The sequence below is a fragment of the Oryza glaberrima genome, chromosome 1 (assembly GCF_000147395.1).
Source record: "Oryza glaberrima chromosome 1, OglaRS2, whole genome shotgun sequence".
In the NCBI taxonomy this organism is placed as follows: Eukaryota; Viridiplantae; Streptophyta; class Magnoliopsida; order Poales; family Poaceae; genus Oryza; species Oryza glaberrima.
Genome location: NC_068326.1, coordinates 24643581 through 24667743, shown reverse-complemented (window position 1 = coordinate 24667743; position 24163 = coordinate 24643581). Strand labels below are relative to the sequence as shown.

Below are 24163 nucleotides of genomic sequence, written 5' to 3'. Positions count from 1 at the left end.
GAACTTTGCTTTAAAATGATAGGAAGAGCCAACATCAAAGGATAAAAAAGCAACGTACCTATCAACATTGTGGTAACTTTTTTGACATCTTCAAATATATGTCCGTATATCCGATATGACACACCAAAACTTTACACCCTTGGATCTAAACACAGCCTTAACTTCAATTCTTCATGATGAACGTTGTGGTATCTTTTCTGACACAACTTCAAACTCTAAAGGTAAAGAATTCATTATGCCACATTTTCACGGTTTGTATTTGTACTGGAAATCAAAACAAGCTTTTACCTTTTTGTTTCACACGACATATTTGTGCTCGTTGAAAACATATTAGGACACTTGCGTTACCTCTCCTGGTGCAAATAAGTGAATAACATACGGAAGAATGAGGAAACGTAGCGGAATAGGTGTGGTGGACTCTAAAATGTTCGTGGACCCTACATCTCTTGGCCCACATGTAAGAGAAACAGGTTCTCCTTGATCAAATCTAGATTATGGTGGTTCTCGACATTCTGTAACAGAAGTAGACCCGGTCCAACAGCATTGGTAAAATTTAGAAAGAACAGAGAAACTCCCGGTACAAATTCAAGAAAAGCTTATCAAGTTAAAGATACCTCAACTCACGCATTCTAACCGAAGCAAGTACATAAATCTCGTCAGAAATCAATCGCTTCATCTGCGCGAACTACTTTTGGACTGTAGCTTTCTTGCTTAAGAGGCCTTCTAAGTTGAGGTTATTGATCTTCGCAGCAAGGATGAAATCATTGTCAGTTAAGCCTCCTGCAACCATAGCAGTGGAATCACATCATTATAAACTAGAGTGATGGACTGATGGTGATTTCTGTTCTGTTACTGTGCTTATGTTGCTTCAGTACGGCTTCCTAAATCCTAACCCAATTCTCAACAACCAAATACTGTGATTATGTGCCTTCAGCTACAGTTGCTATGTCTGGTCCCTATTTCTTGACTTATCTCCTTTTAAGCATACAAATATTTTACATGGAAAAGGCAAATCACCAACAGACTAAACATCCAAGGCTCCAAGCATGTAATCTTTTTTCCATAATCCATAGAAATTCGGTTAGGTTTCAACTAATAGAGGGCAAGAATTTCTCAAATAAACATCTGAATTTTGATATTGTCCAAATAAAAGAGCATAAATTATGCCATTATGGCCATCTTGTTTTTCTTGCAAAGTGAAAACTTAGTCAAGTCAATCAGAGTTCCTAAAATAGTGTATTGACTAATAGCCATCATTCATTAAGGTTTAGGAAAGAGCCATTTTGACCTTTCAGTCCTAGAGATTGAAAAGGTTAAACAAAGTTAAACAGGAACAACAGTGATCCCTTTATTTCATTCAGCAGCATTGGCTTCAACATTCACTGCTAAATGTAATGAGTCAAGTGTTTTCAGGTTTGGAAGGAACTTTGACTAAAGAACAAACCAAAATACTGAGAGATATGAGGTTTGATTCTTTTAAATGATCACATCAAAACAAATTGGCAACACGAATGATATGCAAATCACTTACTGACAGAGTGAGTCCAAACATCAATTTTCACATTGTTCCAACCGACAAGATGAAGATCAGGGTGGTGGCCTGCGAAAGGACATCAAACATACTTCACTGGCACTGTTATTTAAAACAAAAATGAGATCCAAAAAATGTGAACAGTTTAGAAGTGTTTTTCATGCAACATGTAAATAAACTCCCAGCATACTAAATATAATTGTAGCATGCTATGACAACAAATGTAATGCATAGGTAGAAAAATGTGAGAAAACTAATAATTTGATTCTGATCACCATGACTACACTATATCAAATGTAACGCAATCTTTCTATTCTTCATCAATAGCCATAACAATTATAAGATATTTTCCCAAGTTCAACAGGAGCTAGCTTACTAGCTCTCCTCTCTATCTTATCTCATCCAGACAATAAGCGTAGAATTACATGCAGCCACGAAGTACTGCATATGAAATAGTACTAGCTTGCAGTAGCTCCACTTGGAACACTTGCTCTGCATCATATTGTTTAACCTTTTTATGGTACGTTTGGTGTCTCAAAAGAGGTATGTAAAACTGTGAACCTCCAAATCAACTAGTACTGTAAGAGAAGTTAGCTAATCATTGCTGACTTAATTTAACTAAGGAAACATGTGGTGGAAATAGACCATATAGATTATGCCAGTATGTATAAAAAGAAACAAAAGAACAGGAAACCTTCTTCCTCAGCAACAGCAGCAACAAGCTGAAGGAATTCAAGCCCTTTTACAAAATTCTTCACCTTCCATGCTCTGTGCAATTTCAGAATGTCACCTTCGGTTGCTAATTCCCAACCACCCACCTGTTTTCAAGAGTCAGTTGATGAAGTGCCAATAACCTTAATCAGACTCTTGACTACAAAATCATACAAGAATAAAACCTGTTCTAGCATCTTCTTAGCAGAATCTTCTGGCATGGCATGTATATCCTTAGAATTGCATGGAACACAAATCTTCTTTGCCAGCTCTGAAATAATAGGAGTAGCAGATCTGTGAGATTATACAGTAAATGACAGTATGGATTAACAAGGCAAGAGAAAGTCAAGAACAGAAGAATGGGGATCGATATTGCTACTGGAGAACCACAATATGATGATGGGAGTATCACAGCTCCTGTACTGCATGCTATCAAGACATCACTATTCCTTCAAATAAGATGATAAGAATAGTATTCTGAATATCATTCAAAAAGCTAGAGGAGCAAACCAGGGGTTCCTGAATCCTGACTAGTGACTACATGGTTAAGATATCCTTTATTTGGTTATTCCTAGTTCTTTTTATCCTTCTTACTTAGGTGGATTGCTTTCTTTCTACCTGTTGCTGTCCATTTCTTTTACATTATAAAAAAAATCAAATAAGAACAACATGTTCATATATTTGAATACCCAGCTAAAATTTTAAAAGATTGGCTCATGCCATTGCACCCGTAGCAAAGTTTTGCAAAATATCAACAGAAAGGTCGAATGTAAAGTATTACTGCAAACGCATAAATTCAGGAGAATAGAATCGACATCACGTTTTCCATTCACCAAATCTGCCGGTGTCCGTTTAAATGAGAGAAGTTTTTTCCTCCTGGCCTTCTTTCACCCCAACTACGGGTATGGGCAGACGATTCATACGATTGCAGCAAGATGGTGTTGACAGAGCACCCACGGCCACGGCATCAAGCAAGACATTAGAGCGCCGCCGATGACAACTCAAGCAGGAGGGGAGGAGAAGGACACCATGGACACATGGCCGCGGTCTGGTGCGCGACGACGACCCGTACGCATGGTGCGACGGGAAGAGATTAGAGTACGGGGGGGGGGGGGGGGGGGGGGAATTAAAGGCGGTCGAAAGATGACCTGGATCGCCGATCGCAGCCGTAGACGACGACATCCCGACGACGGCGCGGCTCAGACGATCTTTCTCTGCCTGGTGCGGTGCCACCGCTCGAGGGCGAGGGCTCGACTCCTCCGCCGCGGCGCAACTCACAGCGCCGTTGTCCGCCGGTTCCGCCTACCTCGTCAAGCTCCTCGGCTGCGTGATGCCAGAGACAGGAATGGGCGAATGGCTAGTGTAGATTGTAGAAGAGTTTGTGCTTTATAGATGGAATGAGTGAATGACAGGTAGTACAGAGTTTAACAAGAAAAGGCAAAGAAGAAGAACAGAGTGAGAATGAAATGTAACGGATACGCAATCTTCCAAAAATGCCCTACTTTTGTGATAATAGTATGTTTCCATTTATGCACGTTAGCTGCATTACTACTCCATGCCTCAAACATGTAATAGTTTCCATTTAAAAAACAACCAGTTGAGATGAAACTCTAGGTGTGAATTGTACGTGGGTGCACTAATACATGGACAGATGAACCGGATGAGTTCAAATGAATATCCTCAAACATTTCTAAGAAACTTTCAGGAGGCTGGTGTCTTACAAGACTACCTTGATTGTCAGGGGAACCATGGCACCATCTTCTACTTGACATTTTAATCTCGTCTTGACTTGCATACATCGGATGATGAGAACTGCATCATAGACAATGGTATTTCTCCACTCAGTTATCCATGAGACCATCAGCTAAAGCTCACTATAGCATAAAGGCCATAAGCCCATACAAGACGTCATACGATCTCATTTATCAACGGAACTTGTATCGAACCCAGAATTTGAGTGTTTTTTGGTCATTAGCCATGATTTAAATGGAGTTCTACATTGTGTCCTCTATGACTGTTCCCAACAGGAAACTTGCCCGGACAAAAGGTTTGCAAGTTCCAATTATAAAAATGAACAAAGGAATCGTCTTCCTATTAAATGCATATGCTTGCATATACTTGTACCAAAATGCCACGAAAATTTATCAGAAGCTTCCTTTCAGAAAAAAAAAACTGTTTCCAAAAGCATATCAACCATGTTGTAATGCTTCCAAACCAAAATTAAAAGTGCATGACCGCTACAGCAACAATAGAATTCGCCGTACACCTAACAGGCTAGAGAACTCTTATTTTTCATGTTAAACAACAGTACTTGATCCTTACTTCCGTGCATCTTTCAAGTTTTTTATGGTGTTCTCATATACATCCTTATTGGTAGTATATATTAGGCAAAGATGTGCAGAAATACTCTGATTCTGAAACTACAACACTAAGTGATCTGAAATATATGCTAAAATCGAACCACATAGCATATTAATCTGTCATGCAACAGATAATTAGTAATCATCTGTGCCCAAAGGATCTGCAATTAACGATATAATTACAGATTAACATGCATAACCACCTCTCCCACCCCTTTCAAAAACAACAGCGCGTACAACAATCCAGACCCCGACAAACCCACCCACGGTATAAAATTTCGAGCACGATTCAAGAAAGAGGTTACTCGTACCGTCCATGGCCCAGCAGCGGAAGGTTCTTGGATACGGTAGGCCAACTGGGGGCCGCCATCGCCTGCACAGGCAACAGAAAAGAGGCGGGTTAGTGGCGCACGGGAGGTGTTCGACGGTATGCTTACACGGCGTTGGTGGGGGGCTGGGCGGTGAGTTCTTCGTCCCCGCGTTTGGCATACGTAGTAGCGCGCCAGGAGGAGCCTCGCGTGCGCCATAGCGACGCCGCGGGTCATCGGCGACGGTGGGACGGCGGCGGCGCTCGCCGTGGGCTTGCGACGCGGTTGGGGGAAGAAGAGCGGAGGCGGCGGGAAGGCGGCGTGTGGGTTTGCCTGACGTGTGGTAGCGCGTGTACCCGCTGTTTACAAATAGTACTACTAGTAGCCTTCGAGGCTTCGACGGGTCACTGACAGGTGGTCCCAAAATTGTCCTGAAGTTATTTTCTCTAACAGATTATTTTTGACAACTTCTACACGCTCGTGTATTTGCATTTTGATATTTTTGACTCAGCTTATTAGCTACTTCATCTGTCTTATATTGTAAGATATTTTAATTTTTTTCTAAGTCAAAATTTTTTAAGTTTGATCAAATTTATAGAAAAGTATAGATATTTTTTAACACAAAACAAACATTCTATGAAAATATATTAAATGTTGGATTTAATAAAATTAATTAGTTTTTTAAGTATTGCTATATATTTTTTATAAATTTGATCAAATATAAAGAAGTTTGACTTATAAAAAAATAAAAAAAGTTAAAGCGTCCTATAATATAAAACGAAAGAAGTAGCTTATATAAAAAAGGAAAAAATCCAAATGCTCCCCTAAACTGTAGATAGAAGTCTGTCTAGCACCTTAAACTTTAAAATCAGACATCCAACCCCCTAAACTTTATAAAACCGTTCATATTACCCTCTAAGGTGGTTTTGTATGGTGGTTTTTATCTAATTTGTATATAAATTTAATGAGTTTGATCACGTGACATACACATTGAACATATATATTAAAATCTTCAGTTAAATTTTTATTTGTACTACTTTTTAGCTCTCACTTACGGACAAGTATCGACATAATAATAGTATGGTATCATTGTATAAATATAAATTGATGATTTACAACTGTTTATATGCAAATATGTTATATAAGTTATTTAATATTGTTCGTTTAAGCATCCAAAATATGCAAAACCACCTTAGGAGGTAATATGAACAATTTTCCAAAGTTCAGGGGGTTAAATGTTTGGTTTTAAAGTTCAAGGTGCTAGATGGATTTTTATCCAAAGTTTACGGGGGGTATTTAGACTTTTTCCTATAAAAAATCAATACGCTTGGTCATCGCCCATTATTACCCTTGGTGATACACAGGCTAAAATGGGAGTGTCACTTAATCGTTTCATGTTGATATGATAATATTTTAGAACTATTTACTTCCTCCGTTTCATATTATAAGACTTTCTAGCATTGCCCACATTCATATATATGCTAATAAATCTAGACATATATGTGTGCCTAGAATCATTAACATCTATATGAATGTGGGCAATGCTAGAAAGTCTTATAACCTGAAGTGGAGGTAGTATTTATTTATTCAATCAGGTTGGCTTTTAATATGTATCTATCAAAATATCGTGCTAGTAATGTGAATATAGCCAACGAACTTTCAACTCTGGAATAAAAAAATAGCATTATTCACTTTGGCTTTTATATGTAAGGAAGTTTAACGCCCATCAAATCTACTCTTGACTCCTTGTTTGTTTATGTTTAGGTCCCTTATTGGCTCAAACTTTGTGGGGGTTTGACACTTTTAAGTTGAATACATAAATCAATTCAACCCAAAAATTTAAACCAATAAAAAAAGCAGGGCAATTCACTTACACTTACATTAAGGCACGTGTTCTTACCCCATGTTTCCCAACTCATTCTCATCGTTTTCTGTGTGCACATTTTTCAAACTGCTAAACAATGTGTTTTTTACAAAAAAAAAAAAAGTTTCTATACGAAAGTTGCTTAAAAAATCTTATTGATCTATTTTTTAAAAAATAATTATCTAATACTTAATTAATCACGTGCTAATGGACTGTTCCGTTTTCCGTGCGCGCTGTTTTGGTTGGAAACAGGCTCGTGCGAACACAGCCTAAGTTTCTAACGAACATTACCCGCATACTCAATTTTCCTGCTCAATATCCACATCAATTTAATGGTTTGTCTACGCTGTAAGCTAATACTACATCCGTCCTAAAATGTAGCTACCTAGTATAGAATGTGATATTACCTAGTACTATAAATCGGGACAGCCTAGTACATTCCAAATTCGTAGTACTAGGTAATGTCACATCCTGTACTAGGTAGCTATATTTTAGGACGGAGGAAGTAGTGATTATAACACAAAGCTATTGAAACATTTGGTAGGAGAAATGCCTACCAGAGTTGAAAGTAACACATGAACAAGTACTAACCAACTAGCCTTGCGAGTTGTAGTTCTTAGCTTGCCTGGAACTTTGTGTGATCATAGCAACACGCCAACAACCATTCCTGACTCTGAGCTCACATGGTAGGCAACATATCCTATGCACACAAGTCCTCACGTGTACACACGTACACACCAACTAAAAAATGTCACCAAAAAATCTAGAAAAAAATCATACATATACTTTCAATTGTATTACACCTAGGGTTAAAATCTTAACGTCAAATTCATTATATTTTAGCCGTAACAAAAAAAAACAAAAAATCTGACAGTTTTAAGGCTACAATTTTGTCATAATTTTATCTTTTTTGTTATTCTCTATGTAGAATGAATTTGAAGATGCGACTTTGCACGTAGATGTAATACTATTGAAAGTACATGTATAAATTTTTCTAGAATTTTTTGTAATAATTTTTAGTTGGTGTACACGGTGTGTACACGTGAGGGCCTGTGTGCATAGGATACGCTCCCCACATGGTAATGTCACACTATTTTCCTTGTGGAAACACCAAGCGACGAAGATGACCACAAGGCGTGACCATTTTTCTCTAAAAAGAAGCCTGAAAATGTGGATGTAGCTCACTGCATTTTTTCTTCGTTTCGTCTTGATATTCCGATTAGATCAGGATTCCACGTAATCACAGTTATTTTCTTCGCAACAACAAGAATGATGATGGCATGATGAAAATGCTAGCGGAGTTTTGTACCTTTTCTACCATGAATTGAGCATTTCTCCACCCCATTTTTATGTCATGCCTTGCGACCTGTCGGAACCGTATGGCACACACGAGCAAAAGACTTTTAAAAAATCCATCTACTCCTTTTGTCATTATTGTCCTCTAATTTCGTTTTGCACTCGCTTTCCACCGCTACGCTACCGCAAAAGTAAACCAAGCCAAACTGATCAAGCCCAGGCATGCAATCCGGCGTGACATTTTTCCAGGTGCATTCTCGCGTGAGCTTAGCAAAGAAATATCTCGTGGCACCTGTCACCCCTCCGCTGCCGATCCGACGGCTCGTACGACGCCGTTGGTAGGATCGGACGGCGAGGGGTGGCTCCAGAGTCCGCTGCTTCCGCTATAAATTGGCCCCAAGTGGGGGCTCCACGCTACAGAGCAGCAGTCTCGTCTGGAGAAGTGGACTAGTGGAGTGTCGTGAGTTCTTCGCTTTTGCTTGGCTAAAATCGCCGTTAGAAACTTGTGGAATCGAGCAGGTTTAAGAATTTTTCTAGTATCCACTCTAGATTTGCTTTGTTGTCAAATTTTTTTCGCTTGATGATCAATTTGAGCCAAAAACATGCCGTTTTTCTGGTGATTTTTTTTCTAGCAACTGCTTTGAAATTTGTTTCCTGTTTTTTTTTCTCACCAAAGCAAATTTGTACCAAATCTCACCGAAATTGGCGATTTAGTTGGGCAGTTGATGCCATTGTTTGTCGTCGAACTATGCAATCCCGATCGATTTCGTGTTCGTCGTCTCGCCTCCTCGTGATCCTTCTCTCCACCATGTGCAGCTCGCCGCGCAGCCATGGGTACGCGACGCGTAGGGCTCCTCCTCCTCGTCCTCCTCGCCGCCGTACTGCTCCAGCCCCTCCTCGCGGCGGCGGCGGCGGAGGGCGTGGTCCGCATCGCGCTGAAGAAGCGGCAGGTCGACGAGACCGGCCGCGTCGGGGGCCACCTCGCTGGGGAGGATGCCCAGCGGCTCCTCGCGCGGCGCCACGGCTTCCTCACCAACGACGCCGCCAGGGCCGCCTCGAGGAAGGCGAGGGCTGAGGCCGAGGGCGACATCGTGGCGCTGAAGAACTACCTCAACGCGCAGTACTACGGCGAGATCGCCATCGGCACGCCGCCGCAGATGTTCACCGTCATCTTCGACACCGGGAGCTCCAACCTCTGGGTGCCCTCCTCCAAGTGCCACCTCTCGGTGCGCGCCGTTCTCTTTGGTTGCCGCGGTTCAGGGGTTTTGTTAGTGGTTTGGTAGTGTTTGTGGTGCTAATTGGAGTGTCCCTTTCTGATGTTTGCTGCAGATTGCTTGCTACTTCCACTCGAGGTACAAGGCTGGTCAGTCGAGCACGTATAAGAAGAATGGTTTGTGCTTTCTACCAATATCTTCTCAGACTTATAATGTTGTGTTGCAGTGTGATTTAGTAGCACTCAGTGTTATCTCTCCAGTTATATTGATAATCTGATCGATCAATACTCTGTTGGTGGCTTGGTGCCTTTCGCCTGTTCTTATATAGTAGTTCTGTTGGCTCCAAGTGAGTAACTGAATTGGCATGACTAATTTAAAATTTCAGGTTGATAAAGTGCATTAACATGAAAACTGATTTGAAGCATATATCAAACTAGATGTTTTCTGCAATTTATTAAATTACGCTGTTTCTTGTGCAATTAATACTCTCTCCAACCACAAATAGGTAGCAATTTTTGCATCAACATGTTTGATCTTACTGCTCATATACAGTAGAAAAAATATCAAATCACTAGTCAGATTTATGTGTTTATGCCCAAATGGTACTTAGTGTTGGTTGGATGTTTATTAAATATGATAAAAGTATGATACTGTGAAATTATTTTTCAAGATAAGTTTATGCAACCCATTTTTGTATGTTGGTATGTCCAATATAATGAATAGAGATATCGATAGCTGAAGTTATAGTGGTTAATTACACATATCCCAAAAACATCATATATTTTTATTTAACTTATTTTTTTGGAGAACATGCAAAAGGGTTGCATGTCCTTCCATTAGATAGAGAGAGTTCCCCAAAGCGTGTTTGGTTACAGACCTGGCTATATAAACCCTGGGTTACAGATCATAGGTTTATATCTTGCGAAAAGGTTCTAAACTTCGATGGCCCTTCATATCACCACGGTTTCGGCTCTTGTATTTTTAACAAGAGGGAGTAATACTGTAATAAGTTTCTGCAGCTATGTAATTGTGATTAGTTGATAATTTTTGGTTTGATGGATTTATAGTCATCTTAGATTGTGACGTTGACACCATCCTGATATTTATTCTGTGGACTCTACAGTTACCCAATCTATTCTCAGATAGGCCATTATTTGTACCATGATGTCAATTCTGTGAATCCAAAAACCAAAACTGGAGAAATTATGTAGTGTGAAATTGCCACTATGATACTTCCAGCTTTTTTCCCACTATGTTCTAGCAAAAACAAGAACCCATAACCTGTATTTACATCTTTGGCAAGCAATCAACTGAGTAGCAACATAGACGTCATGATTATAAGATGTTATTCATTATGTGCGTTAAATCTGTATCTGTTCTGATGTGTCCTTGGATTTAAACTGCAACAGGGTGTTAAGTTCATGAATATAATTTATCAGTTCTCCTTGGCAGGAAAACCTGCTTCAATTCATTATGGAACGGGTGCAATTTCTGGCTATTTTAGTCAGGACAGTGTGAAAGTTGGTGATGTAGCTGTGAAAAATCAGGTTTATCATCAGCTGTAACTTGCTTTCATCTTATATTCTTATGTGCATCCAATTCGAGAATATCCTGATTTTATTGGGTAACACTGCTAGGATTTTATTGAAGCTACGCGGGAGCCAAGTATTACATTCATGGTTGCAAAGTTCGATGGCATTCTTGGGCTTGGATTTAAGGAAATCTCGGTAGGAAATGCAGTGCCTATCTGGTGAGCAAGTCTTGCTAGCATCTTGAAAAAAATAAATCCATTGCACTCGTATGGTAATAGTAGCATCAACAATAAAAATGAACATTTTACTCTGTGTGTGACATGTATACCTTCATTCTGAACAATTTTTTGGAAGGAAAGAGAAAACTGAGTTTTAAGTGGGAACCGGCAAACCAACACCTATACAGATCAATTATGTTAGACTGACAGACTTATCTTACTGTATTATATTGCAAAATGAAGACCATTTTGTACCGGGCTACCTGCATATTTCTCTCATGCTTCGAATGTGAAGCAGATTTCCTGTCACTGACATTGCAAAGCAAACTCATAGGTACAACATGGTGAGACAAGGTCTTGTTGTTGATCCTGTTTTCTCATTCTGGTTCAACCGGCATGCTGATGAAGGGCAGGGAGGCGAGATTGTGTTTGGAGGGATTGATCCTAATCACTACAAGGGAAATCATACATATGTCCCTGTCACTAGGAAGGGATACTGGCAGGTTGATCTCATTTTGAAGTTGGTTGGGTACGTTTTAAATTTCAATATTGATAGCAATGGTCTGTGCTGATAAAATTATCATTTACTTTCTGAAGTTCAATATGGGCGATGTCCTAATTGGAGGGAATTCCACAGGTGCTCAATTATCAATTTTTTTTCATGCTCACTATACCTTTATTTAAATGCAAAATGGTCTAATCTTTTTCTTTTTGAAAGGAACATAGTCTAAATCATTTTGGTTGTTCCCTATGTGTCATTAGGATTCTGTGCAGCTGGGTGTGCAGCAATAGCAGATTCTGGAACTTCACTGCTTACTGGTCCCACGGTATGGTGTGAACTCTTCTTTTTTTATAAAAAAAATGTCCATAAGCAAGGAAAAGTGGTCTGGATTGCATCTGATACTGGGGTTCCTAACATTGGTTTATTGCCTGAATCTGGATTTCAATCGCGTGTGAAATTCACATCTGTAAATATTTCTTAACAATCATTTAAACCACTGTGCTTTTAACTTAAGTTCTACGGCTTCTACCATTAGCACAAAATGTTGCATTTTTTGAGTACACCGAGGCATTGAACATTTTTATAGTTCTGTCAGAAAAGTTTCGTTTAGATTAAACATAGAGCATAGATGCATGATTTTATAATTTTGCAGGTTTCCTTTTGATCAATTAAGGTAATCCTACAATTAAATGACAAGCACCAAACCAACTGAATGGTATTCTACCCTTAAATGGCACAAACAAATATTCCTTGGGCCTTGCTTGGCAGGGCCCAAATCCCAGCTCATTCCCAGGGACGGTCAGGAAAGTCTTAAAGAATCACTAACTTCCCAAAAGGCTGTACTTAATTTGTTCCCAATGTGTACATTGCCTATTGAATTAGATAGATAACCATTTAAAGAACATCGCGTGTATTATCTAGTGTCAGAACTTTCTTCTGTGGTGGGTACATTCCTTCTTTTAAAATTAGACTTTGTCTTGATGAATCAATTTGGAACTATGCAGGCCATAATTACTCAGATAAATGAAAAGATTGGTGCTACTGGGGTAGTCAGTCAAGAGTGCAAGGCAGTTGTTTCTCAATATGGTCAACAGATCCTAGATCAGCTGCGAGCAGAGGTTTGCAGTTTTCTACATTCCAAAAGCATGACGACATGAAGTTCTCAAATTCGTCACTGGTAACTGAACTTTCTCTGGGTTTGTGATGCAGACAAAACCAGCGAAAGTATGCTCTTCGGTCGGTTTATGTACTTTTGATGGTACTCATGGTGTTAGGTAAGATTTGTGGATTTGCTGTTTTTTAGATATTGGGAACTGTCCAGCCTCTACAGTTGTGGGTTTACTGTGGATGGATAATTGAATGCGTAGCATTTTACTTTGCAAATTCCTAATGGTGTTTACTTGAATGCGAGTGCTGCTATTGTTTGTGCTTACTAAATGTACTAGATTATTATAAGGGATGAATTGCATTAAAGTACTGTTGATTTCATTATTCTTGATAACTGGAGTTGTTACTTATGATGACTAGTTGTGCTATGTAATGGCAGTGCTGGTATTCGGAGTGTGGTGGATGATGAAGTTGGAAAATCAAGTGGTCCCTTTAGCAGTGCGATGTGCAATGCTTGTGAGACAGCTGTTGTATGGATGCATACCCAACTTGCACAAAATCAAACTCAGGATCTCGTATTGCAGTACATTGATCAGGTTTGTTTCCTAGCTTGTAAGAGCAACGCTGCAGTGCATTATTATACAAACTGTGTGTAACTTTTCCAACCTTCACAGCTATGTGACCGTCTTCCTAGTCCTATGGGAGAATCATCTGTTGACTGCAGCAGCCTTGCATCCATGCCTGACATTGCCTTCACAATCGGTGGCAACAAGTTTGTGCTCAAACCAGAACAAGTACGTTTCTTCTCTATGACTCTTATGCTGTCTTTTCTTGGGAATTGCATCCATATTAGCTCTTAAGCTCAGGACTTGTTGTTTGCATATTTTAAGATTGAGATGTTTTTGCTTAGGAACTTTAACTCAAGATGTGATTTCTCCATTATCATCTTGAGTTAAAGTGATGCAGCCATATATTAGGGAAGAGCCCCGTAGGATGTATTCCCCCAAAAAAAGAACCCCGTAGGATGTTTATTTTTCTATTTTAGAATATACTCCCTCCATCCAAAAGTCTCATACATATTTCTTTTGTCATCGAGACCAAGGAGAAATTAACTCCTCCAATCTATACTCTGCATGCAAGTAATGGGGTTGGAGAATGGTTGCTTGGGCTCCGAGATATATGTTTGATCCAGTGATGCTAAACAAAGAGTCACTCTGTTCATTCAAGCCTTAGATGCATGGAGACTACAAATACAAAGCATCTCATTTGGAAAAACAAAAAATGAAATACATAAGAGACATTTGGATGGAGGGAGTAGTCCAATACTCCAATACAATGCTTATTGGCACTCCTTTTTTCTTTTTTTCAAATTGTTGCATGACAATCAAAATTTAAAATAACAACGTTGAAAAAAATTACAGCTAGATATAAGAAATGAGAAAATCAGCACGCCAGAAATGGTGGCAAAAATGCTTGTGGAACTTCCTATAGCTTGAGCCTTGAGGAAGAGGTAGATAATATTGTGTGTAAATGGTTCTCATGCATTCAAAATTCATATATTCTGTTTTATCTTCCCTATTCAGTACATCCTGAAGGTTGGTGAGGGAACTGCTACCCAGTGCATCAGTGGATTCACAGCTATGGACATTCCTCCTCCTCGTGGTCCTCTCTGGTAAATTATCCACCTCTCAGAGCGTTTTTGCATTTTTCACCATCAATGATCCTTTTTGTGTAGCATGTACTGCTCAAACAGAACAATTGCATAAGTAATCGTCTGTCCTGCTTGTGTCTTAGATACTTGTCATCCAACAAAAGAAGTGTATTCAACATTTTCAGAGTTCAGACTGTATGTTGAAATGCTCGAGTTTTCTTCTTTTATGATACTACTACTTAACAATCTTCGTTGTGCTTCACATTACTTAAAACAAATCCCCATAGACTGATAGACATGTTGCCCTTCACTGACCACGGGAGCTTGCTGTTGCAGGATCTTGGGAGATGTCTTTATGGGAGCCTACCATACCGTGTTTGACTATGGCAACCTGAAGGTTGGCTTCGCAGAGGCGGCATAATGCCCCCCATGGTGATCGGACGAGTCGGAGAGCCCTTAGCTTTTCAGCTCGGGTTTATCTCCCGCAAGCGTGTAGGTATATATTTTAGTGCATGCTCAATAAATATTGCTACTGTGATCTCAAAACCTGTCTGTTTTAATTTGGCTAAGCTAAATATAAGTAGGCAGAATTCAGACGACAGTTTATCACAGGAAATACTCCATGAGTTAGCAATAACAAAACAAACTGATAACGAGGAAAACCTGTTTAAAAAAAAAAACTAACAGTAAGAAACAATTGATTATGAGATAGTAACTGCTACAAGTACTAGATAAAAAATCATTATGACTGACAGCAAAACATCATTCATATAGGAGTATTATACTAGTGTGAAGTACGTAAGTAGTTTGTAATCACTGGCTGGCTTCTTCCATAGCCAGGTACCATAAAACTTCACCACAGAGTGGCTACTTCGTGGTCCACATAATTAAGAACACCTAAAAACACACGTCCTCCCAAGGCACCAAGAAGGATGACAAATACTAATCCTTCTCTCCCGGATGAATCTTAAATCATCTCGAGGAGCCATCAACTCACACTCACGTACCTCCCACACATGAAGTAAAACACACAAATCAAACCAAGCCTTTCTTTCTTTTACTACCACTTTCTGGGCCTAATCAGCGGTCAATCTCTATTTCCCGCCGTTGTGTCGGCCCTTCCCCCTCGCCGGCTGGGCCTGCCTGGCCCGCGCGAACGCCTTGCTGAGGAAGCGCAGCCGCCGGCTGTTCGTGGTGATGACGCCCGTGGTGGACGGCGTCTCGCCGAAGACGACCTCGTAGCCGTCGCGGTACGAGTCCATGCCGGGCACCAGGAGCTGCCAGAAGAGGCCCCCCACCGTGGCGCCGCCCCTCCGCGCCGACTCGTAGATCTTGGCGTACACCGTGCCGTAGAGCGCGTCCCGCTGCCCGCTGCTGTAGCCCGGGTCCTTCCACGACTTGCCGAACTCTGCGATCAGCAGCGGCTTCCTCAGCACCGCCTGCGCGTCCGCGATGTGCGCGTCCAGCCACCTCCCCATGAACCCCAGCTGCGCCTGGTCGTCCTTGCCCGACAACCTGCACGCGCCACACATGCATTTGTCGGTTTCATCACTTAGCATTTAGACAGCCATGGCCGTCGTTGATCGATCGATCCATCGACCGGTGACGACGACGACGAAGAGGTCAGTCATATACCATTGGTCGGGGTAGGAGTGGACGGTGGCGAAGTCGATGCCGGGGACCTGGTTGTTGGCGATGAAGTCGGTGCCGAGCTGGTAGCCGGAGGGGTTGACGGCGGCGATGCGGGACGGCGAGGAGGCGCCGTAGAAGCCCTCGAGGCCGACCTCCAGCATGTGGTTGCGGTCGATGGACTTGACGTGCGCCGCCATCTCGGTGATCCACGACTGGACGGTGCGGCCGGACAGGTCGGACTGGCACCTCGGCTCGTTCATCAGCTCCCACGCCAGGATGGTCGGGTCGTCCCTGTACGCCACCCCCGTGATCGTGTTCTTCCTCGTCAACACCGTCTTCGCCCATCATCATCAGACAAAAGCAAAGTTGATCGTCAGAAGCGTGCCGTGAGAATCAACAGAATTTCTAGAGAATTGTGGCATCTATATTTCCTGACTGATAAAGTAACGTGATCATGGAGTGGGCGCGACACTATTGAGCACTAATAAGGGCATTCCCAACCCAATTACTAGGATGGTGTCCATAGCATTAAATAAGTTGCCACTTAAGAAAAAAAATGATGTGGCAAGTAAATAAATAAGAAAAGAGAAGGAAACCATGCAAGACATGAAACATGATTTCTACACAACATCCAAGACATCATGTGAGATAAGTAGTATTAAATTGAAGTATGAAATAGTGGTGTTTGCATTGGAAAAGTGTTATCTAGTACTAGTTTCTTGATGATGTGAAATTTATAGAAACCATGTCTAGTATTATAGGGTGTACTGCACTAAAGCACTTATCCGATGGGGCCCTGTGGTGTTTGACCAACTGTCTGATGCAGCAGAGCAACGATATTGCAGAGGCATCCGACAGTGCAAAGAGAAGAAAAAGGTAGTGCTGCCATGCGCACCGTTCTGATGACAGAGTCCTGCCTGTTCTTGAAGAATTTACCACCACTAGTGTGCTTTTTGGAAAGTTCAGACCAGTCCACCGACAGTCACAGTATTAAATCAACAGTAGTATCTCCGCCTCACCGTCCTATTTCTTAGATTTAAATTTATCCTAACATAGTTATCATAATGAATTACTCTCTTCGTTTAAGGTTATACTTTAGTTAAAGTCAAATTGTTTTAAGTTTGACTAAATTTATAAAGATAGTAATATTTTTTACCCAAGATAAATTTATTTAAAAATATATTTAATTATTAATTTAGTAAAACTAATTTGGTAATGTAAATATTACTATAATTGTCTATAAACTTAGTTAAACTCGAAGCAGTTTGACTTTAACCAAAGTCAAAACATCTTATAATTTGAAACGGATGGAGTACTAATTATCTTATTGTCACTTCTGATTTAAATTTATCTTTATTCTACCCTCAACCACCGTACTACTCTTATCTATACACCATTTAATGAGAGATAATTTTTAGTAAATCTTAGTATACTCCATGTTAAATAACTTGGAATCATAATTATTTTGGGATTGAGGTAATACTTGACACATACACAAAAAGAAAATTCAATACTAATACACAAAAGAAAAGACGGAGGAAGTACCACTAGTCCACTACAAGCCACAGTTGCCGCTCTGGAGTGTGCATAGGAATGCGTCTTCCCAATAAATTTGCGGCAAGATACTGTACTAGTAGCGGCGCATCACGCTGCATTTCAACGAACGCTCTATCCGTGTTTGCCTTAAATTGGTCATTCTACCTTTGCTATTCTCAGGGACGAATATTTCACCGCAGCATTTGCGGGTATATCAAAACAATGAGATAAACGTTCTTCTTGGTGAAACTAACCTCGATAGCTTTTTCTTCTTAACTATAGTCTATAGATCATAAAATGGAAACAACACAAAAATGAAACAAAGGAACCATCTTTTGAAATACGAAGGAAACAAAGAACCCCATATATCCTAGAAAGTAGAAATAGCTATGGTTTACTTCACGTACTAAACGGTAGATATTTTCTCGGAATTTATTGCCGCTGTTACCTTCACGTGGTTCTTGTAGAAGCCCTTAACAACAGGGTTGGTGAAGAACTCATCGTCGGACCCAATGCCCTGCCCCTGCGCTCTTGCCCAGTTCACATACTGCTTCCTCCCGCCAAAAGAGTCGTAGTTGTCCACAAGGCTCAGTATCACCTTGATCCCATACTTCCTAGCCTCAGACAGCACAAAATCCAAACCCTGCACAGAGAACACCAAGGAAACGGAAAATTAACACGCGAAAACCACACATCTCAAACCAAAAACCATCACCCCCAATAAACAAAACCATCACCATCACATGAACACATGCTCTGTTTTCACAGAGAGAGAGAGAGGGTGGGAGGTAGAGATGCAATCGAGGCGGGCAAGTAGACTTTTTTTTCTCACTTATCCATACTTTTAGTTTATTTTTTCTTCTAAATTTTGTACTAATATGAGAAAAATAAACTAGCAAGCGGTTTTTACACGGGTAGCAGGACTACCCACTTGAGAGGGACAATGTGGCTAAGGGACCGACCTTGAAGGTGTTCTCGTTGTAGTTGCCGGGGGACAACTGCAGCGCGTTGCCGCCGCCGCCGTCGCTGAACGCCCACGTCCTGGCGACGGTGAGGCCGTGCCCGGCGGCCTCGCCGAGCGCGGCGGTGACCTTGCCCCTCTGCGACGGGTCGGCGGCCAGCAACATGAGCCAGTAGGCGTTGAACCCGTTGGCGTAGTACGGGTTGCCGTCGAGCACGAACCGTGTCCCCTGCGCCCTCACGAAGCCGCCCCCTCCTCCCAAGGCCTCCGCCTCTCCTAGGCCATGGATGACGACGACGACGACGCACGCGAGCACCAGCAGAGCAGCACGATGAGCTCCGAGAAGCCTCATCCCTTGCTCTCTCTCTCTTTCTCTCTGCGTGTGCGTACTGTGTCTGCAGGGTGGCTCTCTTCTTTGCTTTGGATGGCAATGGCGATGAGGTGAAGCGAGATGAAAGAATGGAACTTGCAAGGAGGTGAAGGCTGCGATAAATAGCTGCAACTCATGGGGCGCCATGTCGTTCTCCTAGCTTCAATTCTGCGCGGCAATGCAAATAGAAGCTGAGTATCACTGTGGGGTCAGCTAGGCTCACTTGTCAGTGGGTCACTAGTGCCAGCTTCGTGCACATAGCAACCACCGGATGTGAAGGGCATGTCCTTCAGGCTATAGTTTCATAAAAAAAGAACAGTTTAAAGTACTTTCATAAACTGCATTAGAGAGATATAGCGAGTTTCAAAACTTCAGACTACTCCATAATTTTATTCCATAATAGACTTTTAAAGCTAAATTTAAATGTTAAAGCGTTGTTAAACAAACCCGCACAATACTGTACTACTCCATGGCTAGAACTTAGCTTTAGCTCAGCGGGTGGTGGAGGAGAGGGGTGGCATTAACTTTGTCGGTACCGTCGCGCCATGGAAGGAAGCAAATGGTTCCTTTAATATTTGAGCATCCCACATGGGGTGGAAGTTAGATGACGGTGTTGGACTGGGACCGATGGTGATCAGTGTACGGTTTCTTTGGTAGGGTTTACCAAATCTATCTCGAGCCCAATCAGCTAGTAAATGGAGGGCACGTTTGTGGTTTCGGTTAGAACTGTGACTCTGTGAGTACTGTCCTAGCGAGTCCAATGTAATGCAGTATCCTCTGGGTCCTTGTTGTACGTAGATTATTAATTGATTGGTCCACGGTATACTGTTTGTTGCCATCTGTTTTCGTTGCATGTAATAATTAACCGATTTTTGCTATATATTTACAGATGAATTTTTGTACTAAATACAATATGATTGTGATGCAATTATATTGTATCTTGCATGTAACTATAAGGTCAACCACAATGTGTGCTAAAAGTAACCTTAAGCAATAATAACTCTACAGTATATCACCTTAATCATTGTGAAAGTGTACCATAAGAATCTGACATAAAAAATGAGCATTAGCCTTATGGTGTGGCAACAAGACTATATAATACAATACTTTTGTGATGTACTGTTCACGCTAGTACTTTTGGGGAATTTTCATTGTGCAAAGAGTTTCACAGGAGGATAAGAAGTGATTTTTTTATCCTTCGGTGGGACCCATTGGGACCCAGCTTATTTTCTCCCATAGGCACAGCCATTATGGATATGGATATAGCTAATGCTTACTTACAGCGGGTCCCACATATATGGCTGATGGAACCATAAGCATTGGCCTTGCCCTAATAAATTTGCATATTACTTTCATATAATTTTAAACCGTCAGATTTATTTTAAGATTCACACATGTGGGAAAGAAAAAAAAAACCACAGCACGCACGGGTAAGATGATTTGGTCCTCTACGACCTTCACTTTGCGGAAATAGCGTACTATCGAATGATTCTTAAAAGTTTTATATAAGTTATACTATACTTATATGCTGGTTACAATGTGATTATACTATATTTATATCGAATTTAAAGAAAATTCATAATATTTTTTAGAAGAAAATTCATAATAATATTTTAGAAGAAAATACATCGATAAATATATAGCTTGTTCTTAATTAACTTTCATTTGGTTTGAGAATGGCTGATTACATATGCACAGGTTTTACATTGGTACAAGTTCAGCTATGGATTGCATTGGGGTAGGCTTATGACCTACGTACAGCTGATCCATGCCAGTACTGGTAGGTATACCAACTATGTCGAGCGGCCGGTTAATTAGTCAATGCCTACCCAATCGCATGGTTCAGTTTGCCAATAAACTGATTTGTCAAACTCTTCCAAGACTTCCACTGGTTATTACTTACTCCAGTAAAGTATATAAAACAAAAGAGACGGAATTTTCGCCTGTGATGCGACGATATGCGCCCCCTCTAATGATCTACTCCTTCCCCATGTAGTAAACGCATTATTGGCTTTGCTTCTCCGTAAGCTTCCATTCATGTGAAGGGGGTAGTTTGTTGTTGTTCCTTGCTTCTCAGGGAAGCATGTGGATTCCCTTGTCTAAAACCCGTTGCTGCCAATGCTCTTAACTGTAGCGCTAGCACTGGTAGCTAGGGGTGGACAGGTGGCGTGTACTTGCAGACAAAGCAGAGCGAGTGAATCCGAGTATCCCACCGGGCCGGCCGGGGCACCGGCCAGCCACCGTGCGCGCGCGCATGTGGAGGCACATGGGGCGGGGACTGGGACTATACACGGGAATCCGCAAGGGGGACGGGCAAATGCACCGGTGGATCGGATCGACGTGCCGGCCTACCTCGCACGGTACCCTAACCGTACGTGCGGGTCGCGGTCGGCGAGGCGACCGATCGCTCTCACCGGCGTATTATTCATTTCCCCGTGGGCCGTGCCGCACCCCCCCCCCCCCCCCCCCCCCCGGCGCGACGTGCGCCGCTCTACGCACGACGTAATAATGCGCGCTCAAGCTCACGTAGGCGCGCGAGCATTAGGCTCACGACTCACGAGTAGGGTACATATGGGTGATACGGTGATAATTCACGACTCAGAATACTATCTTCTTCTCTCTTTTTTTTTTTTCCAATCAAACGCCTGCTGACCGATCGAGTGCGGAACTGCAGATAAACGGGAATTTCCATTGTCAAGTATACGTTGTCTTCGACACCGACAACGTCCGGCCGTTTCCGGTCACCCTCATCACAGCCTAACCTATTTGTTTTTTTTTTCGCTAATCCATTGTTAGTGGACGAAAACGACAGACGAGACGTTACCGAGGTAAGTTACGCCCGTTTGGGGCCGGGCAAGGAGGCACCTACCCACATGGGGCGCCCCTGTACGCACCCCCAAATTAGTCCTAGTGGAGTACGTGCTTGCGCGCCGCGGCCGTGCAGTGTGATCGATCGATCGATCCGCGCCCCTCCCCTCCACCGACACGCCCTCATCTCTCGCACCTCCGCGGTCAGAGTCCCGTCTTGTCGCGGGCGCGTGGGCAGCAAGCAAGCAAGCCATTTGCCGCCGGTACCTCGCTTTCTTCTTTTTCACGTCGTTCCCTTCCCTTTTGCGCGGCGCACGCTGTCGCGCGCCTGTTTGCATCTCGTCGGCACCGGCTGATCACTATCAGAGTCCCCTGTTACTGGCATTAATTGATCACACACTGATCAGACGACGCCCATAACAAAGGATGGGGAAAATTAAGAATCCGGTGATCTGCTCTGCAGTGATCGGACCATGGGCAGAATGTAAAACTTTATTAGGCCCCAGCCAGATCATGGTGTCAAACCTGATCATTTGAGTAGAGTAGCAGTGCACCTGATTGCACGGAACAAGTTCACTTGGCGCAAGAAAGCGCGTCTCCGGCACCATCTACGGGGATTGACTGCTTTTGGGGAGCAAATCACGCCTACCATCATTATGTGCCTACTGTAGGATTTAAAATGCGCACAAAGTAGTCCGCAGTACAGTTCTTTCTTTGAAGAGAAAATCCATTGTATACTCTAAAATTTTAGCTAATTCTTTCTATACTTATAAATTTTACTTACTTTCTTGTATACCTTAAATTTTGATTTTGATCACTTTCATACCTCTCCCGTCAGTTGACCGTTAGCTGACCGTCTAATTTCTATAAAAATGATCATTCTACCCTTTGGATGAATATAGAAATTTTTGAATTACATTATTAAAAATGTAAAAGCTTCTCGCATTAGACTATTATAGTTATGAGTTTGTTGTGCGATGCATTATTTATCTTAAAAAAATAGATAATAAAATAAAAAATCATGTATTTAGTTTTTTTAAAAAAGTCATAAAAATGAGGAGCATTCATACAAAGATAGGACTACCAATTTTCACAATAATTTTTATGAATGCTCCCGATAAAAAAAATCCATTGTCCTATTAAAATATCAAATAAAAATTTTAATTATTTCATTTGTTTTATTTCCAAAATTTATGTCAAAATTTCCTACACTAGTTTTTTTTTTTTTGAGAATTACATAGTACAACGTTGACACTCACAACGCACGCGCACGCAAACCCTACCTCTATGAGCATCTTCGAAGACTGGGTCGGCAAATTCTGGAGAGATTGACGAAGTCACCACAGGCGCCTCGCTGTCGACGGGTATGTCGCCTACCACTGAAAGCACAACGCCGTTAAATCCTGAAAAATTCGCTCCCATGGGGAGTAGAACCTAGAACCTCAGTAGCAGGCTACAGGCCCTTTCGCTCCTACACTAGTTATTTAGTCTCATTCAAAATTTTCAATCGTTTTTGAATTGTTTTTTCAATCTGTGCACTCAAACAAAAATTTCAATCGTTTTTTAAGCTTATATTCAAACCTAAAGCATCAAGGGCAAAAAAAAAAAAAAGACATTTGCAACCAAACGTAATAGTGAAATGATGAAAAATGTAACGGTAGGGACATGGAAGTGATCAAATTGAAATTTTAGGGGTATAGAAGGGATCAGGTAAATTTCAGGGTTACGAGAGGGATTGAGTAAGTTTTCAGGGTACCCAGGGAATTTACTCTTCTTTAAAAGGCGCAGATCACTATAAAAAATCAAATGCCAATATTCACCCTAAATGCAAAATCACCACTGGAAGAAAACACAGGAAAAATAACAGACGACTGTTTCCGAACGCCAAGCTGAAGAATCAAGCGCCTGAAAAATGACAGACGGTAGTAATTGCCATCGCCCAACCGGAGTGCCCAAGCGCCTGAAGGAAAAATACGAGCCGACGTTGCACGGCCGAAAGCCCGAACCAGAATTCCATCCAGCCCAGAAACAGGCCGCCTCGCAGGCCGCATTCGCTGATCTGGCTGGGAGGACAAGTTTCTCTTTTTTTTTTCTCTTTGCTAATTGGACCCATATGCCACTGCAAATTTGTTGCTTCGAAAAAAATACCACATTCATGATATTAGGTATATACCACTGAAACTTTATAAAATTTAAACTATGCCACTCCGTCACCATTTCTGTTAGTACCTCTACCATCTTTAACAGGAAACGAGCACCGGGCGATGCCGCTGCCAAGCACAAGATGGCGACAACGAGGAGGTCGTTGGCGAGGGCCAGGTGGTCTAAGGGTCCGGCAACGATGAGGCGCAGCTGGTGGTGGCGGTGACGAGCACATTATTGGGTGCCACGAGCAGGCATCGGTGAGGTCGAGGACGGTGACACGGTGAGCTCGGAGATAGCGCTTCCCGGCTGCCGCGAGCGTCAAGATCAAGCGCATGTCGTCGGGGCCGGTGGAGAAGCTGATGCCGCCGCCGAGCACGACTCCCTCCCGTAGCTCCATCCTCTGTGTCATCTCCTTCT

The 24163-nt window shown here is 41.9% G+C and overlaps 3 protein-coding genes across 4 annotated transcripts; 1 reads left to right on the top strand and 2 right to left on the bottom strand.

Moving 5' to 3' along the window:
* Positions 1-458: 458 nt before the first annotated feature.
* Positions 459-5248, bottom strand: LOC127771835 (pterin-4-alpha-carbinolamine dehydratase 2, mitochondrial). The gene is made up of 7 exons (XM_052297781.1): positions 5094-5248; positions 4914-4975; positions 3972-4054; positions 2428-2513; positions 2226-2349; positions 1532-1600; positions 459-780 (listed from the first exon to the last, which is right to left on the bottom strand). Exons 1-7 carry the CDS (start codon positions 5145-5147, stop codon positions 686-688), a joined length of 573 nt encoding a protein of 190 aa, XP_052153741.1. The 5' UTR covers positions 5148-5248; the 3' UTR covers positions 459-685.
* Positions 5249-8490: 3242 nt separating this feature from the next.
* LOC127771803 (aspartic proteinase oryzasin-1-like) lies at positions 8491-14895 on the top strand. Of its 2 annotated transcripts, none has more exons than XM_052297749.1 (14): positions 8491-8589; positions 8887-9296; positions 9400-9460; positions 10737-10831; positions 10922-11034; positions 11369-11537; positions 11632-11671; positions 11797-11861; positions 12541-12654; positions 12746-12810; positions 13083-13239; positions 13318-13437; positions 14227-14315; positions 14631-14895. In XM_052297749.1, exons 2-14 carry the CDS (start codon positions 8901-8903, stop codon positions 14713-14715), a joined length of 1569 nt encoding a protein of 522 aa, XP_052153709.1. In that variant the 5' UTR covers positions 8491-8589; positions 8887-8900; the 3' UTR covers positions 14716-14895. The 2 variants fall into 2 exon arrangements, with proteins under 2 accessions (XP_052153709.1, XP_052153702.1); XM_052297742.1 differs by having other exon boundaries at positions 8501-8530.
* A 184-nt stretch (positions 14896-15079) lies between these two features.
* Positions 15080-18955, bottom strand: LOC127771817 (mannan endo-1,4-beta-mannosidase 1). The gene is made up of 4 exons (XM_052297760.1): positions 18425-18955; positions 17911-18105; positions 15930-16261; positions 15080-15809 (listed from the first exon to the last, which is right to left on the bottom strand). Exons 1-4 carry the CDS (start codon positions 18938-18940, stop codon positions 15389-15391), a joined length of 1464 nt encoding a protein of 487 aa, XP_052153720.1. The 5' UTR covers positions 18941-18955; the 3' UTR covers positions 15080-15388.
* Positions 18956-24163: the final 5208 nt, after the last annotated feature.